The sequence below is a fragment of the Tyto alba genome, unplaced genomic scaffold, assembly GCF_018691265.1.
Source record: "Tyto alba isolate M040663 unplaced genomic scaffold, T.alba_DEE_v4.0 Super-Scaffold_10, whole genome shotgun sequence".
Lineage (NCBI taxonomy): Eukaryota > Metazoa > Chordata > Aves > Strigiformes > Tytonidae > Tyto > Tyto alba.
The window spans coordinates 26,394,144-26,410,657 of NW_024881262.1; the positions used below are offsets into that span (position 1 = coordinate 26,394,144).

Genomic DNA, 16,514 nt, shown 5'->3' on the forward strand with positions numbered 1-16,514 from the left:
TAAATATGTAACTTTGAAAATTCAAAGTGGGGATGGTGCGAACCCCCTTATTGGCTGAGGAGGCAACAGACATATGGCATGTATTTGTTCTTTCTGGCTGCTGCTTGTTCCCCTTTTTGTTGTCTCCTAGGAATTATTCTCATTTTCCAAACCTGAGCAATTTCAGACAGACAACTGTAGGAAACCGAATCCACATTGCTATGGCATTCAACTGAGTTTTCTGTGTAAAACTGTCTATTTTATAGCTCTCCCATTAATAAAGATACTCTGGTTGAGAGGCTTTTCTCAGAGTCCCAGAGGAGTTAGGAATTCATTCCCAACTCTGAAATCAGAGACCCTGACACGGCTTTGTAGTTGAAAGTATTATTTGATAAACATGATCTTTTCAGAGTGCTTACTATGAATGTATTGATGCAAAACTGAATCAAATTAATAAAACTGAGAAGCAGCACCTTTTTTTATTAGTAGTAGATGGAGTTGGAAAAAAAGATACAAATCTACCTTAAATGTAAAATATTTCTATAGTTTCTTTAACAGAAGCGTCTCAGGTTGGGGGTACTTTAATACCATAATTAACAAGACCAGCTTGGAGGAGGAACACTTTACTTTTCCCTAGCAGCTTTTCAACAGTATCCCAACCCTTGAATACAAGAATAAGTGAAAAATGTACTCTGAGCACCGCCATGAAAACATCGGTTCCCAGATCCAAAGGAAGTGACAGGAGCGACATGGGTAAAGAACAGAAAAGGCTTTATTACATCAGACAGATCTTACTGTTGCCACTGTACTGGGAAACTCCCTGTAATCTCAGTTCAGGTAACATTCAGTAGAGAATAACTCCCACTATCTTGGTCAGTAGGTATCAGTGCCACACTGAGCTATGGTACATTCTTGAACAGATTACAGAAGATTTGGTTATGCAAAACAGTTTATATTAAAAAAAAAAAAGTTTAGGTTCCTAAGAATGTGACTGGATATTTGCTGCTTTGTACAGGTCCCACCCCTTTCATTTCCTTAACAACCCCTCCCCCCAGTAACTAAACGAAAGAGAACTCTTACAAACATATTCCTCTGCTATTTCTTTCTAGTAAAGCAGTGAAATCTTCCTTTTAAAATAAAGTACTGGGCATTTTTCAGTGTGAATTTTTCACCAAGAGGACAAGCTGCTTGTATCCAGAGATTGGGAACAGCATCATCACTTTGCCACAGAAGTGGCCTTTCTAATCAGAGGGACCCAAAATTATATTGTGATCTCCGTAATCCCTGTTTTCTATTTTTTCTTATCGGTCTTACTAGTTTACAGGAACAGGCTATCAGTGGTATGATCAGAAGCAGCTCTATTTCAGTAATCACCTTACTCTGAGATGCTTTCTAGATGGAACCGTTGAAAGATTTTTCTTTTAAGGCCCAGCTGAGCACTACGAGCAAGCATATGCACAGATCCAAAATGAGTGACTATTCTTCTCTATGATTGTTATTTTTGTGTGCAAATAGTGGCTTCCCAGGAAAAACTGGAGTAGTTCACATTCAGAATGGTTAGTACCATATGCATTTTATAATGTACTTGAGAACAGGTACAGGACTCTTACGAGTACTGCAAAAGGTACTAAATCTCACAATATGTTTCTGGTTCCTTTCTATATCAGCTGAAAGCTAGATTTTTATTTTTTTTTCTTAATAAGAGCTGAACAGAAGCACATGATCTCTGTTAACCAGAGGGAACAAAAATATTATCCATAGCTTGCTAGATCTTATAATTAAAAGAAAAGGTATGCAGTGTGGGTGTTCAAGCACATACATTATCTATTAGAATGGAGGAATATAATTAAAAAAAAAAAATTCTGTAACTGACATTTAATTTAAAAATATTTTCTCCTTCTTCAACTCCAAACAAGGCCTTGTAAATATCGTGCTGAGTGGAAGAGGTTACTTCATTCTCTATCTTCGGGTGTCTAATAACATTTGGAAAAAAAATTAAGCCAAATATGGTCCTGGATAGGAGAGGGTCTTGTTTCACTGAAAACTTGGGCTTTTCTTGTTCCGAGGGCTGGGGCAGATTCTTTCCCCGCCCGCACACCATCACCCTGTGTGATCTGCCTCCGCTGCCCCTGCCCACCCTGGATGGAGCTGTGGTGTAGAGCCGCTGCCCTCCTGCCCCCTGTGCTCCAGAGAGGGGTAAGTGGTTTGCAGCTGAACACAGAAAGGGTAATTTTAAACCAGGCTAATTAACACAGTAGGCAATTAATTTGCGGGCTGGCACATTATTGGTTTTTACACTAGAAAAAATTCCTTCTAGTGTAAGTCTGTGTATCCTTTACTGTAACAGTTTTGATGGGAAGCATAAGCCCCTTGTAATTTGCAGAGCATCAGGAAGACTATCTGAATTTAAAACCCCACAAAGTGGCTATACCTAAGCGGGTAACTCCTGCTCTGTAAATACACGGTTTGATATCCAGCCCCCCCATGCTTGCTTAGCTCTCCCTCTGGGGAGGGGGAGATTATAAACTGTCCTTTCCACTGCCTTTCTAGAATTATCCACTTTTGATACCCACTAGAAGTGTATGTGTAGTGTTACCAATTCATTTGCTGACCTCTTCAACAGTGCCAGCCATGTGCATTTAAGGGACCCCAGCTATTTCTTTTAACATCTTTTTTTAAGAGTTTGGGTCAGTGAGCTGGACCCTTTCTTGAGCTGGCTGAAGAAAAGCTGCTTTTCTGTTCAGTTGTCCTATTGAACAGTTTAAACACTACAGCTGCTGTCTTTCAGCTTCCTCCAAATCATGTATAGGATGTATAAGAAGATATTCTTCTAGAGTTATTGTAAGGATTAGCTTCAGTGTGAAGCTCTTACAGCACAGAACATTTACCTTTATAAAAGCATGGGAGGCAGAAATTCTCCCCGTTTGGATTTCAAAAGCAGCAGTGCAAAGGGAGCTGTATTTACTATTAGAAATACTATTTCAGTTCTTAACATTTCAACTCTTCACCTTCTCTGTGTTCTAGGGAGCGGACAGTAATCCTACAGAATGAGGGAAACAGGGCGTGAGTAAGGATTTTAAGTGGTATGTTCATAACAGAACTATGGCAGTATCATCTTTAAAAATTAAGACATGAATATGAATGATAAAAGTAGCCCAGGGTAATTAATCCTTGCAGGAAAGTGTTTTCTTGTCTGTGCACAGAATGAAAACAAATGCAGGTGAAATATTCAGACACCCCAAAATCAAATTAGGACTGTAACGTGGGCAAGCAAAAAAGATGATCAAAGGACTGAGTGTAAACTAAAGCTTAAGACCTAAGAATTCCAAAGTTTTTATTGATGTGACAACATCTGTTTGAAGAAAAATAAAGTTAATGAAATTTACATGATGATAAACTTCCAAGCTTCCACAGATTTTTCATAAACAAAAAACATTCATGAATCAGTGAACCACAGCAATAGTAAGGCCCTACCAGTTTTGCAGACTGATTTAAACTTTGATCAGGAAGGAAGGAGGGCACTTTGATTCAAGTCAGAGGGGATAAGATGAACTGAGCTGTCAAATTCCATCTTCTGCTCACTTTGTAAGCTTAGGCATTTGTATTTGGATGGGCATTTAAATAAAGCATAGTAGCTTTACATTAAGCCAAACCTTCAAAAGTTGGGCAATAAACAAAGACAGGAAATAGAAAATCTAAGTAATGCTGGATTTGTTACAAAATCAAGGGCATACTGAACAAATCTGAGTGAGCATTTTTGACCACCTGAGAACCTGCAGATAAAACAGTATCCCAAATTCAAGGCATGATTCTGAGCCTTTTTATGTTACCTGGAAAAATTATCTCCAGCAGTTGAGGTCAGGACTTGTGTTCAATGGGTCTGCACTTCCCAGGCTCGAGCTAGGTCTGAGGCTAACAGGATCTTCATCAGCAGTGGAGGGAGCAACAGCTGAAGGAATAGGCTGTGGCTTTTCCAGTGGATTTTGAAGTTTTGTTTCTGAAATGCTAAATTCCATCATGGGCTCTTTCATCTCCACCACAGGTGCAAAAAAACCCCAGTAATGCTAATTCCAGCAATCCAGATCCTATTTCATATGCAGAAATTAACCCAAGGCAAGTAATAAAAATGCATACATCATCCCATTCAATTATTCAGCAGTTTTGCAGACATACCGGAAAAAAACTAGCTTTCAATATAAAAATTGTCTATGAAACAGTCTAACTTGAGTTTTTCTCCATGGATCATAATTCCACATGTGCTGCTGGATCTGTAGAAGAGGAGATAAAAATGAGCACTCCATTTCCAGCTGTCTCAATTGGCAGCTTGGATTGAAAATTAGTGTATATAAACCCAGGACTTGTTCTTTGCAAGGTTACCAGTGACTGAGAGTAATTCATACCCACTGTGTATAGTGGCACGTTAATTAAGGGTTAAGGTAAAGCCAAGCTCATAAAATTGCAGGAACAGTGAGGGTCTAGCAGAACTGGAGCAAGTGTGCAGCACAGCTTTCTGTTCTCTGTTTCAGAATCAGGTGAATTTATACCAGCCTCACTCAGCAAGGCCTTTCTGTCCCCTTAAAATATACAGATTATTTAACAGATCTTCCATGCAAGCCTTTGCACGATGTGAGCTTACAGTGAACGCGTGTGCAATTTAACACCCATCCCAACAGGTAGGAAGAAAGCTACAGGAGTAGGGAAATAGTCACAAAGATTACCGTGTGTGTGTTGTCCTGGCATCTTAGCTGGTGTTCCCGTTTCTTTTTCTTTCTGGAAAAGACTATGGAGCAGTTTGATTTCTTGATCGTAGTCCTGCCATTCTGGAACTATACGCATCGCTGCTTGCAACTTCGGCTCTTTGGTCATTGGGTTATTACACTGCAAACAAAACATACGGACTGTTCAGACACTTCATGCATAAAAAAGGTTTATTTACTGAATAGAGGTACGCTTCCCCCTGCTGGAATTAATCTGTTGCTAGTGAACAACACATGCCTGTGTTTTAGCTAGTGTATAGTGCAAAGTCTCTTTCCAATTTCCTAACAATGCCACTGCTCCAGGTAAAAGAAATACGGAAGCTAAAGGAAACAACTGAAGTGCTGAAAACATTTAAGTAACAATATGGGATGAGGTGCCTAGATCTGAGCTAGGGAAGTGCCTCTAAAACTGGTCACTGAATTTTGTGACATAACACTGTGGGAGCCATACCACACTTACCAGATCAATGGTTTTTGCTCTCTTCTTGGAGGAATCATCACACCATGTTTCACACCACAGCCACTCCTGGGGGAGTGATTTAATTGGCACCTGGTGGATCATGTTGTTTGGCAAATCCTGTCATGAAGAATAAGAGTTAGCAGCAGTTTCCACAGGGTGGAGGGTGGGAGGAACAACCCCCTCAACCAGATAGTACTGAGACTTTTTTTACTTTTGTAGAGTTATTTTACCAGTTCAAATAAATTGTGATGAATCAACCTTTCCTTCCATTCCAAACAAAGTTCTTTGGAGAAAAACCCTGCATTCTACAAGTGTTAAACTTACTTTGTTGAAAATCAGTTATTTAGCAAACCGTGTAAAAGCAGTGATATGAATCCAGTATCAAACCTGTACTGGACCAGTTTGGAAGACTATTCTTAATTGATTAAAGCCAGTGTTATTTTTCTACCCGCCCCAGCACAAGCCTTATTTCCACGTTATTAAGTCTGTGCCCAGTAAAGCACTCGGAGCTGGATAGCTCAAGAAACAAGCACCCAGTTGTGTTATGTATTTGTCTTGGCATATACTGGAAAAATTTGATAGTCTTCAGCCATTTAAGGGGAGAGCAGTGTTTCCTCCCACCAGTTGCATTCGATGCTGTCAACACCGGCCTCATCTGAAGGCAGGGCCTACGGGACTGCCACTGGCACCTGGCCGGGAAAGGAGAGGTCCCAGCCTGCCATCATACCCCAGTGAAACCAAAACAAACACAATAAAAACACACCTGATCAAGGTTGGACAGACTGTTAGGGTCCTGACTAAGACCCTGATATTGTCCTCTGAGGCGATCTCCCGCTGCTATCTTTCTGAACTTCTTCAGATCCACAACATACAGAGCGCTACATGGAGATGACGCAATTAGTAACGACATTTGACTGACGGGTAACTTACTGCAGCCCCAGCAGACCCCAAGGTCTGTGCTAATACATCAACAAATCTATCTTAGCTTTGCTGTCATGCAGTCCCTTCTTCCAACATTTGTTATTAAGAAATGAAAACGTCTGGTTATTTAACACTTCAGTTCTTCATCTGTAAAAGTTGTAGCATACTGAAAGTAACTTCAGTGTCCCTAGTGCTTCAAATGGACCATAGGCAATGGAACCTTAAAGAGGCAACAGTAAGCAGAAAGTGGTTCACTGCCACGTTGTATACCTCAGCTAGTTTTCTGCTAATTCTAAGTAGTAGCAAAAACTTTCCCCCTCTATTTCAAAAAAACGGAATTCTTCAGTACCTGATGTGGTATTTTCTTCCAGCTAAGTGACTTGCCCAGTAGCCCGATTTCCAGAACCTGTAGCCATCCATTTCTCTTCGACTGTCACAGAATGGAGTATATCCATAAGGAGCACCATCTAGATTGAAATCTCTTAACTCCTTTAGATCTGTGCGCACAATCTGAAGGGAAAAGACATTTTATTATTTGTAGAAGCCTACCAGGGGTTATTTGGAAATGCTGGTCAGGATTTATTTCAAACTGAACAAACAGTTAAAGGAAGAATTACCTGTTATACTCTGCAGTCTTTTGCATTATGTATATATAGTACAAAAACACAGCACAGAAGGTTTTGTCTCCCCTGCCCTTAGAGCTGGAGCAACTAAAATAGAGCTTAAAATAATCTGATAGGGGTTGGTTTGATAGCTGAAGGGCCAAACTGCTACTTAACAAGCAGCAAGAATTCTCACTATACATGAACTCTACTGTGATCCTTTGTATCCTTTCCTCTTGAATGTTTGGAAACCCTTCAGGGATGAAGGCCTTTTAATGCCTTTTTGACACAGATGTTGTGGTAGTAATACCATGCTAAAAATATCACTCTGGTGGAAAAAAAAAAGGCATTAATATCTTTTTATAAACAGAGCAAAAACTGTCCAAACTGAGAACAGTGTAGCTGGAAACTTACCCTAGGTGGTACTTTAGCTTAAGATCTAATGGTTTTAGTTGACATGGGATCATACTGTACGTATGCCAAAACACCTAAGGCATTTTATACTTACATGTTGACAATCTGTATTTCTGTTTCACGTATGTTTCTGAAGGAGCATTTTTGGCAGTGCTCACTGCACATGTATCCTGTACTTTCAAACACCTCGGGCAATAAGCACATACAACGCCCGACAGTCACCGTTTGCTCTGCAGCAGGACACGGCTTCGCGCACAAGGGATCTGCCTTCTCGCTCCTCTGAAAGCAGCTCAGGTCTGGCCGAGCTAAAAGCAGGGGGTGGGAGGGCAGGGTGTTCGGTGACTTAGGAAACACCGTATGTGGTAAATGATCCACAGAGTGGGAGAACAGAGAGAACTGGAAAAATGGAAGGGTGAAACAAGAATCTATTTGGCAAACTAGCTGGAATCACAGAGAGTGAACGAGGAACCAGACAAAAGGAAAAGACAGGCCAACAAAACCAATCTTTGTGGGAACAGGCAGAAAAACCAGCACCCACTGAAGCACGCTATAGTTACTGAATCAACCTGCAGCCGTGCCTGCGAAGGGCTCAAACTTGGAACCTTTGCAATAGTACAGACATTGTATTCAAGCACATACTATTCTTAGAGAAAAAAGAAAAAGAAGAAAGGAAAAGAGCAAGTAATTCCAACCTCTGTGTTACCTGATCAGCATCCACAAACAGGATTTTATCAACAGCTAATGGGAAGAGCACATCTAGAAAGAGAATCTTGTAGCCCCAGATGATACGCTGTTTCTCTGTTTGCTGATGAAGCCAGCGTGGCCATTTATACTGGACAAGCTCATACTGGAAATTATACTTCTCTGCCATGTATGGGATGAACTCCTGCAGAGGGAGAGGGAAAAAAGTAGCTTATCTCGGTACTTTGTTTCTCTGCAGGAAAAAGAAAAGTGTGTTACAAGAGAGAGACTTCAGTCCTATAATAAGGCATAAAACATTAGAAAATTAAATACCACAATAACTATAGTTTCATTGTTACTTCAAACAAAGGCATAACCATATCCTGAACAAAACAATCAGTACAAATTGTAAAGCCAACTATCGTAAGACAACTAAATATTTTGGCATTTTTCCCCACGCAACTACTTATGAGCCATTTCATAGTGATCCACGGATCAGTTTAAAAGAGCGCATTACTCAAATCATAAAATTTCACAGATGGGAGAATTATTATTTAGGGCTGTACAAAGCAGTATAAATGGGAATAACAAAATGAGATAAAAGAACCGGGAGACATTTTTTACTAGAATAACTTGGCTCACTGTCAAATCAGTTGACATTCTCATCTGTGAGGCTTCCTCTGACACCAGGAGAGTACAGGTTTAGCCAAGGGAGGGGGGAAGCAGACTGTTGCACCACCCCAAGAGGTGACCGACAACAGGAGTCACGGCACAGCCCATGGTTGCAGCAACAGGGACACTGCCAATTATCGCCCCTTCAGTTCATGCTGAACAGGCATTGCTTCTCTGGTAGTTTCCTTTCTATAGTTTTTCAACCCTTATGTATTAGATATAAGTTTATAGCCCTGAATTTTATCTTAAAATCTACACCTTTATCGTGTGAGTCACCAAAAAAAAAAGCTCAGATTCTATCAAGTGTGATTTTCCTAATATGTGCTGTTCTCTTAAATATTTACCTTCAGCAGGAGTCCACTGTCAACCTGTCTGTTACTTCTCAAAGCTTTCTAGGCAGAACCACCAGCTTATACCAACTTGATGCTTTGTCAAAATAGAAGGTATACAGACTGGTAACTCTACCTATGTTTACACAGCAGTATGATACAGAGGTTGCAACCTTTTTTTTTTTTGTATTATTTTTCCCCATCATACAATGAATTTCTAAGTAGTAACTAACCTTGAACGTAGGTGATAAGTAGTTCTTCAGAAACCAAAACTTCAAAGGCGTCTTAGTATGTTTCAGCACAGACAGCATCATTATGCTATTAAAAGAAAAAAGAGCATTTAGAAGAACAACTGCCACCCACTAGCGATCAGCTGTGTAACAGATTACAAATTGTTGTTTTGCATTATTAGACTAACTGCAGTTATATGTCAAGTAACTGATCTTCATGCACAAAGAATAAGTGGGTAGATTCAGCCTATTGCAAATTGCTTAATTTTATCTACAAAATTACTAAACCTCCAAAGTCTATAGATTTTAATTAGTCGGAGAAGATACAACCTGTTGGCTCTCACAGTCCTTTGAGAACAGAAGTTTAGATTCTTTTTTAAAGCAACTATGACTTACTCCATAACTTCTTATAACCACATGCAAATGTGTTGTTATTGTAGTGAGAAAATTCAGGACAGCAACATATCATCTATTCAACTATGTCTATTTTGAACATATGAATGTTATGCAGACAAAAGTTCCTATAATGCAGTAGATGCAAAATCTAAAGGACTTCTAAACTGCTGGAAGTTTTGTTTTGTTTTGGTTTTTTTTAATTCTTGCAAATTCTAACCTTTTTCCTCGTGGAAAGCAGTGCACATTACCATTTGAGACCCCCAGATTATAAATTCTGAACTAACCGTAGGAATCTTTCATATAGGTGTCCTGAAGCCACAGAGAATATATTTAGTACATCATCTTTATCCTGTTTCACATCTTCATTCTTTTGCCCTCCTGTGAATCCCCTGAAAGGACAAATGTATTTATATAAAGGACAAGATAGTACAGGCCAGCTATATAGGAAAGAGTGCCACGGATTATGAATTGCTACAGGGCTGGTTTAATATAATACAACTGTGGGGTTCGGTGTCATCCCCCCCCACCGGTCAGGGTATCCTCTGCAAGGCAGAGCGCCGCAGACACAGACAGGGAAGACTCATAGCTTACATATGAAAACCCAGTCAATTGAAAGATTGCTGGCTGAGGTGCAGCTCCTGGAAATGAACAGTGTTTTCAGACTCCCAAGCAGCAGTGGGGGTAAGGGAAGGTAAGCAGGTGCAAAGCAGTAGCCCAGGTCTCTAGAAAGATAGCCCTAAATTTAAGAAGTCTTAATAGACAGCTGTGGAGTATCACAAACCAAAGTGTATCATCAAACAGTTTTCCAGTTTCAAGAGACTTGCAGGTTATTATTGAATTAGTTTTACCATTTGAGAGATTCCCAAAATCCAGATTCATTCTCACTGGTACCGTCACTTAGTAGATCTTCATTCATCATATCTAGTTTTTTCTGAACCTGTAAAGCATAACAATGCTTTAGTAAGTGGAACTGCATATTGGGCACACAGCTATGGGGGGTTATTTTAACACTGGCTCTGTTTGTGTCCATTTGACTTCTGTCCCGTGAGCTGACAGGTAACCTAAGCTGTCTGGAGAAACAGCTCAGTAGTGAAATGACATTTTCAGAACAGATTCCAAAGCTGTTTTCAGACACCAAAGGTATGTTAATCTAGATGGTTAAAATGCTTTGCAAAGCGGTGTTTAGTGACCATCCTTGATGAAGGAGACTGGCAAAGAAAAACCCTCAAAGAAACCAACCAACCCACCCCCACGCCCCTCAAAAACCCAACGCAACACCTCCACCACTTCCTCTTTCTAAGAGGTATTATTGGCCACTCAGACTCCAAAGCAGATAGACAGACAAGGTAGTGAATCAGAACATCCCAGAATTACTCTCGCAGAAGTAAATCCTGTGAGGAAGTGTGAATTGGATGTGTTATAACCATCACTTACCTATCAGGTGTCCTCCTTAAACTTTTCAGCTATGTCGTTATCTGATAGGCAACCCTAAGAGGCAGCAGATTACTAATTTACCTTTTTTTTTTTTTTTTTTTTAAATGTGTTCTCACCTACTCTGTATCAGACTGATAGAAAACGTATTGCCAGACGAGTAAAATTTGTCTGTAACAGATAAAATACTGGCTCAATGGATACACTGAACATTTATTACTAGACGTACGTAGGACATACAAAACTGACTGTTTTCTTCTGAAGTCACAAGCACAACTGAGTCAGTAAAATGTGAGCATAATTGTTTCTCATGGGCATACAAGAGGAACAGCAGTTACATGTCATTCTCTCCTGTGTCAAAAAAACCAAACCCAAGTCTACAGACAATTCTGTTATTGATACTGTGATGTGAACTCTGTGCAACCTGCCTCAAATGTAGGCTTGTAGGAAGGGATCATCAGGACTTAATCACAGTTTCTTCCCCACTGTTCGTCAGTCTTTTTTAAGAGCAACTCTAGTTTTTAAACTCACCTTCACTTTAATGATTTTGCTCTTGAAGTTGTTGAGAACAACAATAACTTCACTAGCTTCAGGTGGAGAGTCTGTGCCATCATGGCTGAAAATACAGTAAAATACTGACCTTTACTACAAAGCAGAAATATGTTCTTTAGTTCTTCGACACATTTTTCTACATGCCTTAGCACTGGTAAACCAGGTTTGAGACATGCAACAAAGTAACAAATACATGTATTTGAACACATGCTTCCTGGGTTTTATAAATGAATTAATTACTTTCATCTCACATACCATATGTTCAGCACAAAATGTAATTCACTGTTCAGTTCACTACACTTTACCAAGGGAACTGTTAGATTCCCGTATTACAATGCCCACCTAGTTAAAAAATATCAGAAGTAAAAGATTACAGTATTTCTTATATTGTCCTACCTGTAGATTCTGTAAATATCCTCAGATCTGCCCTTTCTGAGCCTGAGAGTCCATGCACCAGGATTGGCTTTTAATTGGAAGTAACCCTGTAAAGCAGAAAGAATATTTGTCAGTTTCCAGAAAATGCAAATGTAGAAAACAAAGTTTTCAAGTCAGGTATTTTGACCCACTGTTTTATACCTGAAAATAGTTATTTGTAAGCCAGCTGATTAACATAACCTTAAGGCCTTAAAACCCAAAGAACAGGAGAAAAAACCCACAAGTTCCATTCAAAATCATTTTGGTTCTAAGAGACAGGAGTATGAAAAGGTCTAGCATTATTTGTCAGATGAGAGAAAGTCTTCAGGGTGTCCTGATGTGCAACCCCAAAGATTTTTTCTGCAAAATTGTACCTTCATGAAAGAGTGAGTGAATCTCAAAACAGTAGTTGGTAACTACACAGCAGTGCACAAAAGGTCTGCCTATAAAACAACATCTAAACGAATTTTGAAGCTCTACAGACTGATATTTCATCTACAACAGGAAATAGTAACATAATTTATATTTTACAAGATATGTCTTCTACAGGACTTAAAAAATTACAGTATGAAATTCAAATAATGTATGCAAGTCTTGTTGAACTTTCAGGTTCCAGATATGAATATCTTCTTCTGTGATTTATATTATTACACCTACAGGAAATATAAGCATTTGTAGTGATGCTTCAGTGTCCCATCCAGTTTTACATACACACACAAAATGTGATCACACATAAAATAAGGGTCATCTTCCTTTCTGCAATAAGAAATATTACATCATTGTAGAATATACTTTGGCTGAAAAAAAGGCACAAAGAAATAGAAAATGAGTGTGAGAACTTTAAAATAAATATTTAGCATCGGTGAATGTTTTTTCCTTGCTTTTTCTTTAATACATTTAAAGATTCCAAAAAAACCTCAAAAGGCAATTTACTCCAGTTTTTTACTAACATTGCCTATCAAGAAAATATTCCAGTGGCTAACGTCCCTTGCCATAATTTCAGTCCATTACCTCTCCCACTGCCCAGTGCGGGCACTGAAAACAGACAGATCCCTTATGCAGCCACATTATAAAGGCAGTGGCAGGGAACAATCATATGTTTGGATTTCCGTCACCCTTTCTCAACTAAATTAAGTAATTGCTATTCTTTCACACTTCTGTTATTTTCTAGAACGCTGACTGTTCTTGCTGACTCTCTCCATTTGTTCCACAGATCTCCTGAAGAAAGAGGTCCCAAAACAAGGCAACTGTCCACTCGAGGCTCACAGCACCAGACTGGGTGGTCTAAGGAATACCCTGTCTAGAACAAACAGAACTGTCTGACATACCCTGGAAAGAGGTTGCTTAAGAATATATTTGCAAGCAACTGTGGAGCATAAGTAACATCACATATCCATAACTCACATAGTAGAAAATACTCAGTGGTGTATGCAAGTGATTGTGCTGGCTGGAGGACCAGTTATTTGTTGCCGATTTCAGTCGAATGCTTACCAAATTGGCCATAACAATGGTATCAACGATGACAGGATTGGTTGAAGTTCCCAGTGTAAACTGGAGTCCCCGAGGTGGCTGTCCAGTAGTAATATCATAGCAGTGTCCTTCCAGAAGCAGATACTCCAATTCATATTCTGCAGCTACAATATTATCCACCTGTAAGGAGAAGATACTGCTGACTGCAGCACTAGCTCTAAAGTGCAAACTTCTAGTGATTCGGTTACTCTCTAAAATAGCCACAGTAATTAAATAACACTTTTACCAGAGTAATTTTATTAAACAAAGAAAATACCTAGAAGTTCTCAAAGAGCTCAGCTCCTTCAAGTGACAAACTTTACACACATGTGGTTAAGAGTGTCCCTGACCAAAACGATTTGAATCTCAACTGGTAAGATGCTAGGATAAGGAAAGGGAAGGACTGTTGCTCTATTTTACAATTGCTACGTTTTTTGGGGAACATTTATTGGGGAATAGTCAAGTAAGTGATCGGTTTGACATCTCTTAAAAAGTATGATGGGCTCCAGAACTTTTAATCTAAGTTTGTTTAAAGCCAGTCTCATCTAATATTTATCATCTGAAACATTTTGTTTTGCTCTGCATTACTCTTACAGTGTGCTAGGGTACAGTCAGAAATACCAATTCCTCTTTTCAACACTGAACAAAAGTGCCAAGAGAAGAAAAGAAAAAGTAAAAAACAACACAAACCCATACAAAACACAACAAAAAAACATGGGACCCTACCAGGCTAAACGCAGAGGTAGCCTGAGGACACTACATAAGCAAAATACTAGTCTAATCTCACAGAGCATCTTCTCTCATTGCACATCCACAACGACAGTTTAATTGCCACAGCACTAACAGACTGCATATTAGGAGTTGCAAATGGTGCACCTGCAAAAGTAAAGCTACTATTTATTTGGAGGCCCAGGATGGTACTTGGAGTGCCTGAAGCATTTAATCCCACCCTCTCTCTCAGGCTTTCAGTTAATCTAAGGGGGCGCATGGGAATCGAAGGCTTGAAATGCATAGTAGCATCAGCCATTTGGTGGCGCATTTATGGCTTCACAGTTAGGTTAAGAGATAAAAAGCAAAAAAAACCTAAACCCAAACAAAAAAACAAACCACACAAACACCCAATTTTCTAGATTTCTGAATAACTAGCATTGGATTAGCAATGTCAGACTCTACCACTGTACTGCATCCTATTCCCAAGCAATATCAGAGAGATGCAAAAGTAAGAGTAGACTAATAACAATGTTCGGTGAGAAAGTGACCCACATTTGCAGTGACCACAAGGCTGCACAGACTGTTGCTTTTCAAGAGGCCTGTTTGTAAAGGGGCTGACAATGTCGTTATGCGTGCAGCGGAGGGGTTTCCGTACTGCAGGAGCCGGCCGGCAGCTGGGGCCTGTCTCGGCAGCCAAGGGCCAGGGCTGAGGTGTATCGGTGGGGAAGCTCGTCCTGCCCCTGGCCATGCCAAACCCATTCTGCAGGTAAATAGAGACTTCGGCCTCCAGAGCCGTCAGTCTGGCATCTTTTGCATATGCTGGACTATACACCTAAAATTAGTGGCTTTAATATGTATCTGCAGTTCTTCGAGGCCAGCTAAATAATGGCTTACTTCAAGGGAAAAGACTATTTAACTACTTCATTTAACGCTTATTATTTAACTTTGCACCTTGAAGTCCAAAATTTTCTACTTTGCATTGCACATGGATTTTCTAACTTCTAATACACGTTTTCAGTGCCCATTATAACATGTTAGTGTAGTGCATTTTGTAACCACTTACTAGCTCACTATTTCTAGACCTTCTGAAAACTATTAAAGTTAAATGCTAACAGCAAGAGGTTAAAAATTAGCACTGAATTATCCACCCTACTAAAGATTAAGGAGAATCATCAACTTGCACACACAGATATTCTTTTTACATGTTTCTAATGATCTTTTTCTGCTAAACTCCAGCCCCTTGGATTTTTCATTCCTCCTTCTTTTTTCCCTATGTATGTGGGGCAGCACTGCCCAGATCAACATCCGAATAGTCTAATTCAAGGCCTGTTCTAGCAGCAGTCAGCTCCTAAACCTACTGCAACTGAGTGAGATTTCTGCTGCACCAGTTCTGCCGTTTTATTGGTAATGCATACCCTTTTGTGGGCCACAGGAGCGTCTGCCAGTAACAAAAGCTGTGAAAATGAACAGGTAGCTAAAACCAGCATGGTTACTTATCAGAGCAAGGGAAAGTAAGCAGAATTTACTTACTGGAACGGGACTCAGATCTTACTGCAAAATTTCTCAAAAGAGGCTTAAAAAATAACAATCTTACTTTTAGTTGTGACATTAGCTGTAGGGAGCTCTAATCTGACAGAATTTTTCAACTAATAAACTGAAAAAGTTATTTAATGAGCAACAAAGAGTTTCTTTGTTTGTAGCTCAGGTCACTCTGAAATGTTATATATAAACACTCAAAACATCTGTAGGATCTGCTTCAAGCCTACAGTATTTTTCAACCTGTGGTTCAGGCATCCATGAGTAATTGAGAACAGGAATCTTACTATCAGTGAGCTTAGGTTTACCTGCATTCCTCCTGGAAAACATTTTGAGGTCTGCAAACATAAAAGCTGTTAATATCCACAGTTCTGTGTTCATTATCATGTTAAAATTCTACATTTCTTTCCCATTACAAAAATAAGCCCTGGAAAACAACACCATTTAAGTGGAGTAATAGGAACACGCTGATTTCTCTTACCTCCTCTAAGTAAATGTTATCAAGGTCATAGGGGGTTCTGACAGATTCCACCATCCAGCTCTCAGGAGTATTTAGGTTCAAAGTGAACAGTGGAGACTGTGGCATATCCAAAAACTTGGCAATTGGTCCTGGAGCAAAGTTATTATCTGCTGTGAAAGAAATCTCCGGCTCCAAAACATAGCGATAAAAGCTGAAATGTCAAAAAGATAATGTTAGAACTGGCAAATATTTCACTCTCATTGAACTTGCTGATGGCATCAGCTTTCCCAGACCTGCAGTGTCTCCAAGGCTTTGTCCAAAGCAACACAGGTTGTGTTGACCTTCAAACAGGTCAGAATTTTCATCTTGAAGGACCAAACAGAATGTGCAAGGCCACCATTAAGATTAGTTTTATATATATGTATATATGTGTGTGTATATATATATATATATATATATA

General features: G+C 39.5%; 1 protein-coding gene across 2 annotated transcripts in view; it reads right to left on the minus strand.

Annotated features, from left to right (window-relative positions):
* Positions 1–733: 733 nt before the first annotated feature.
* Positions 734–16,514, minus strand: part of UGGT1 (UDP-glucose glycoprotein glucosyltransferase 1) — a 47,795-nt gene continuing 32,014 nt past the window's right edge. For both annotated transcript variants that reach the window (XM_042795683.1, XM_042795677.1), the window contains 13 exons: positions 16,076–16,265; positions 13,330–13,488; positions 11,821–11,906; positions 11,404–11,488; positions 10,290–10,378; positions 9,726–9,830; positions 9,049–9,133; positions 7,837–8,019; positions 6,467–6,627; positions 5,960–6,074; positions 5,197–5,313; positions 4,698–4,857; positions 734–4,247 (listed from right to left, as the gene is read on the minus strand). In XM_042795683.1, coding sequence (XP_042651617.1) covers positions 4,222–4,247; positions 4,698–4,857; positions 5,197–5,313; positions 5,960–6,074; positions 6,467–6,627; positions 7,837–8,019; positions 9,049–9,133; positions 9,726–9,830; positions 10,290–10,378; positions 11,404–11,488; positions 11,821–11,906; positions 13,330–13,488; positions 16,076–16,265 — 1,561 coding nt within the window. In that variant the 3' untranslated portion in view covers positions 734–4,221. The remainder of the gene's footprint in view (positions 4,248–4,697; positions 4,858–5,196; positions 5,314–5,959; positions 6,075–6,466; positions 6,628–7,836; positions 8,020–9,048; positions 9,134–9,725; positions 9,831–10,289; positions 10,379–11,403; positions 11,489–11,820; positions 11,907–13,329; positions 13,489–16,075; positions 16,266–16,514) is intronic.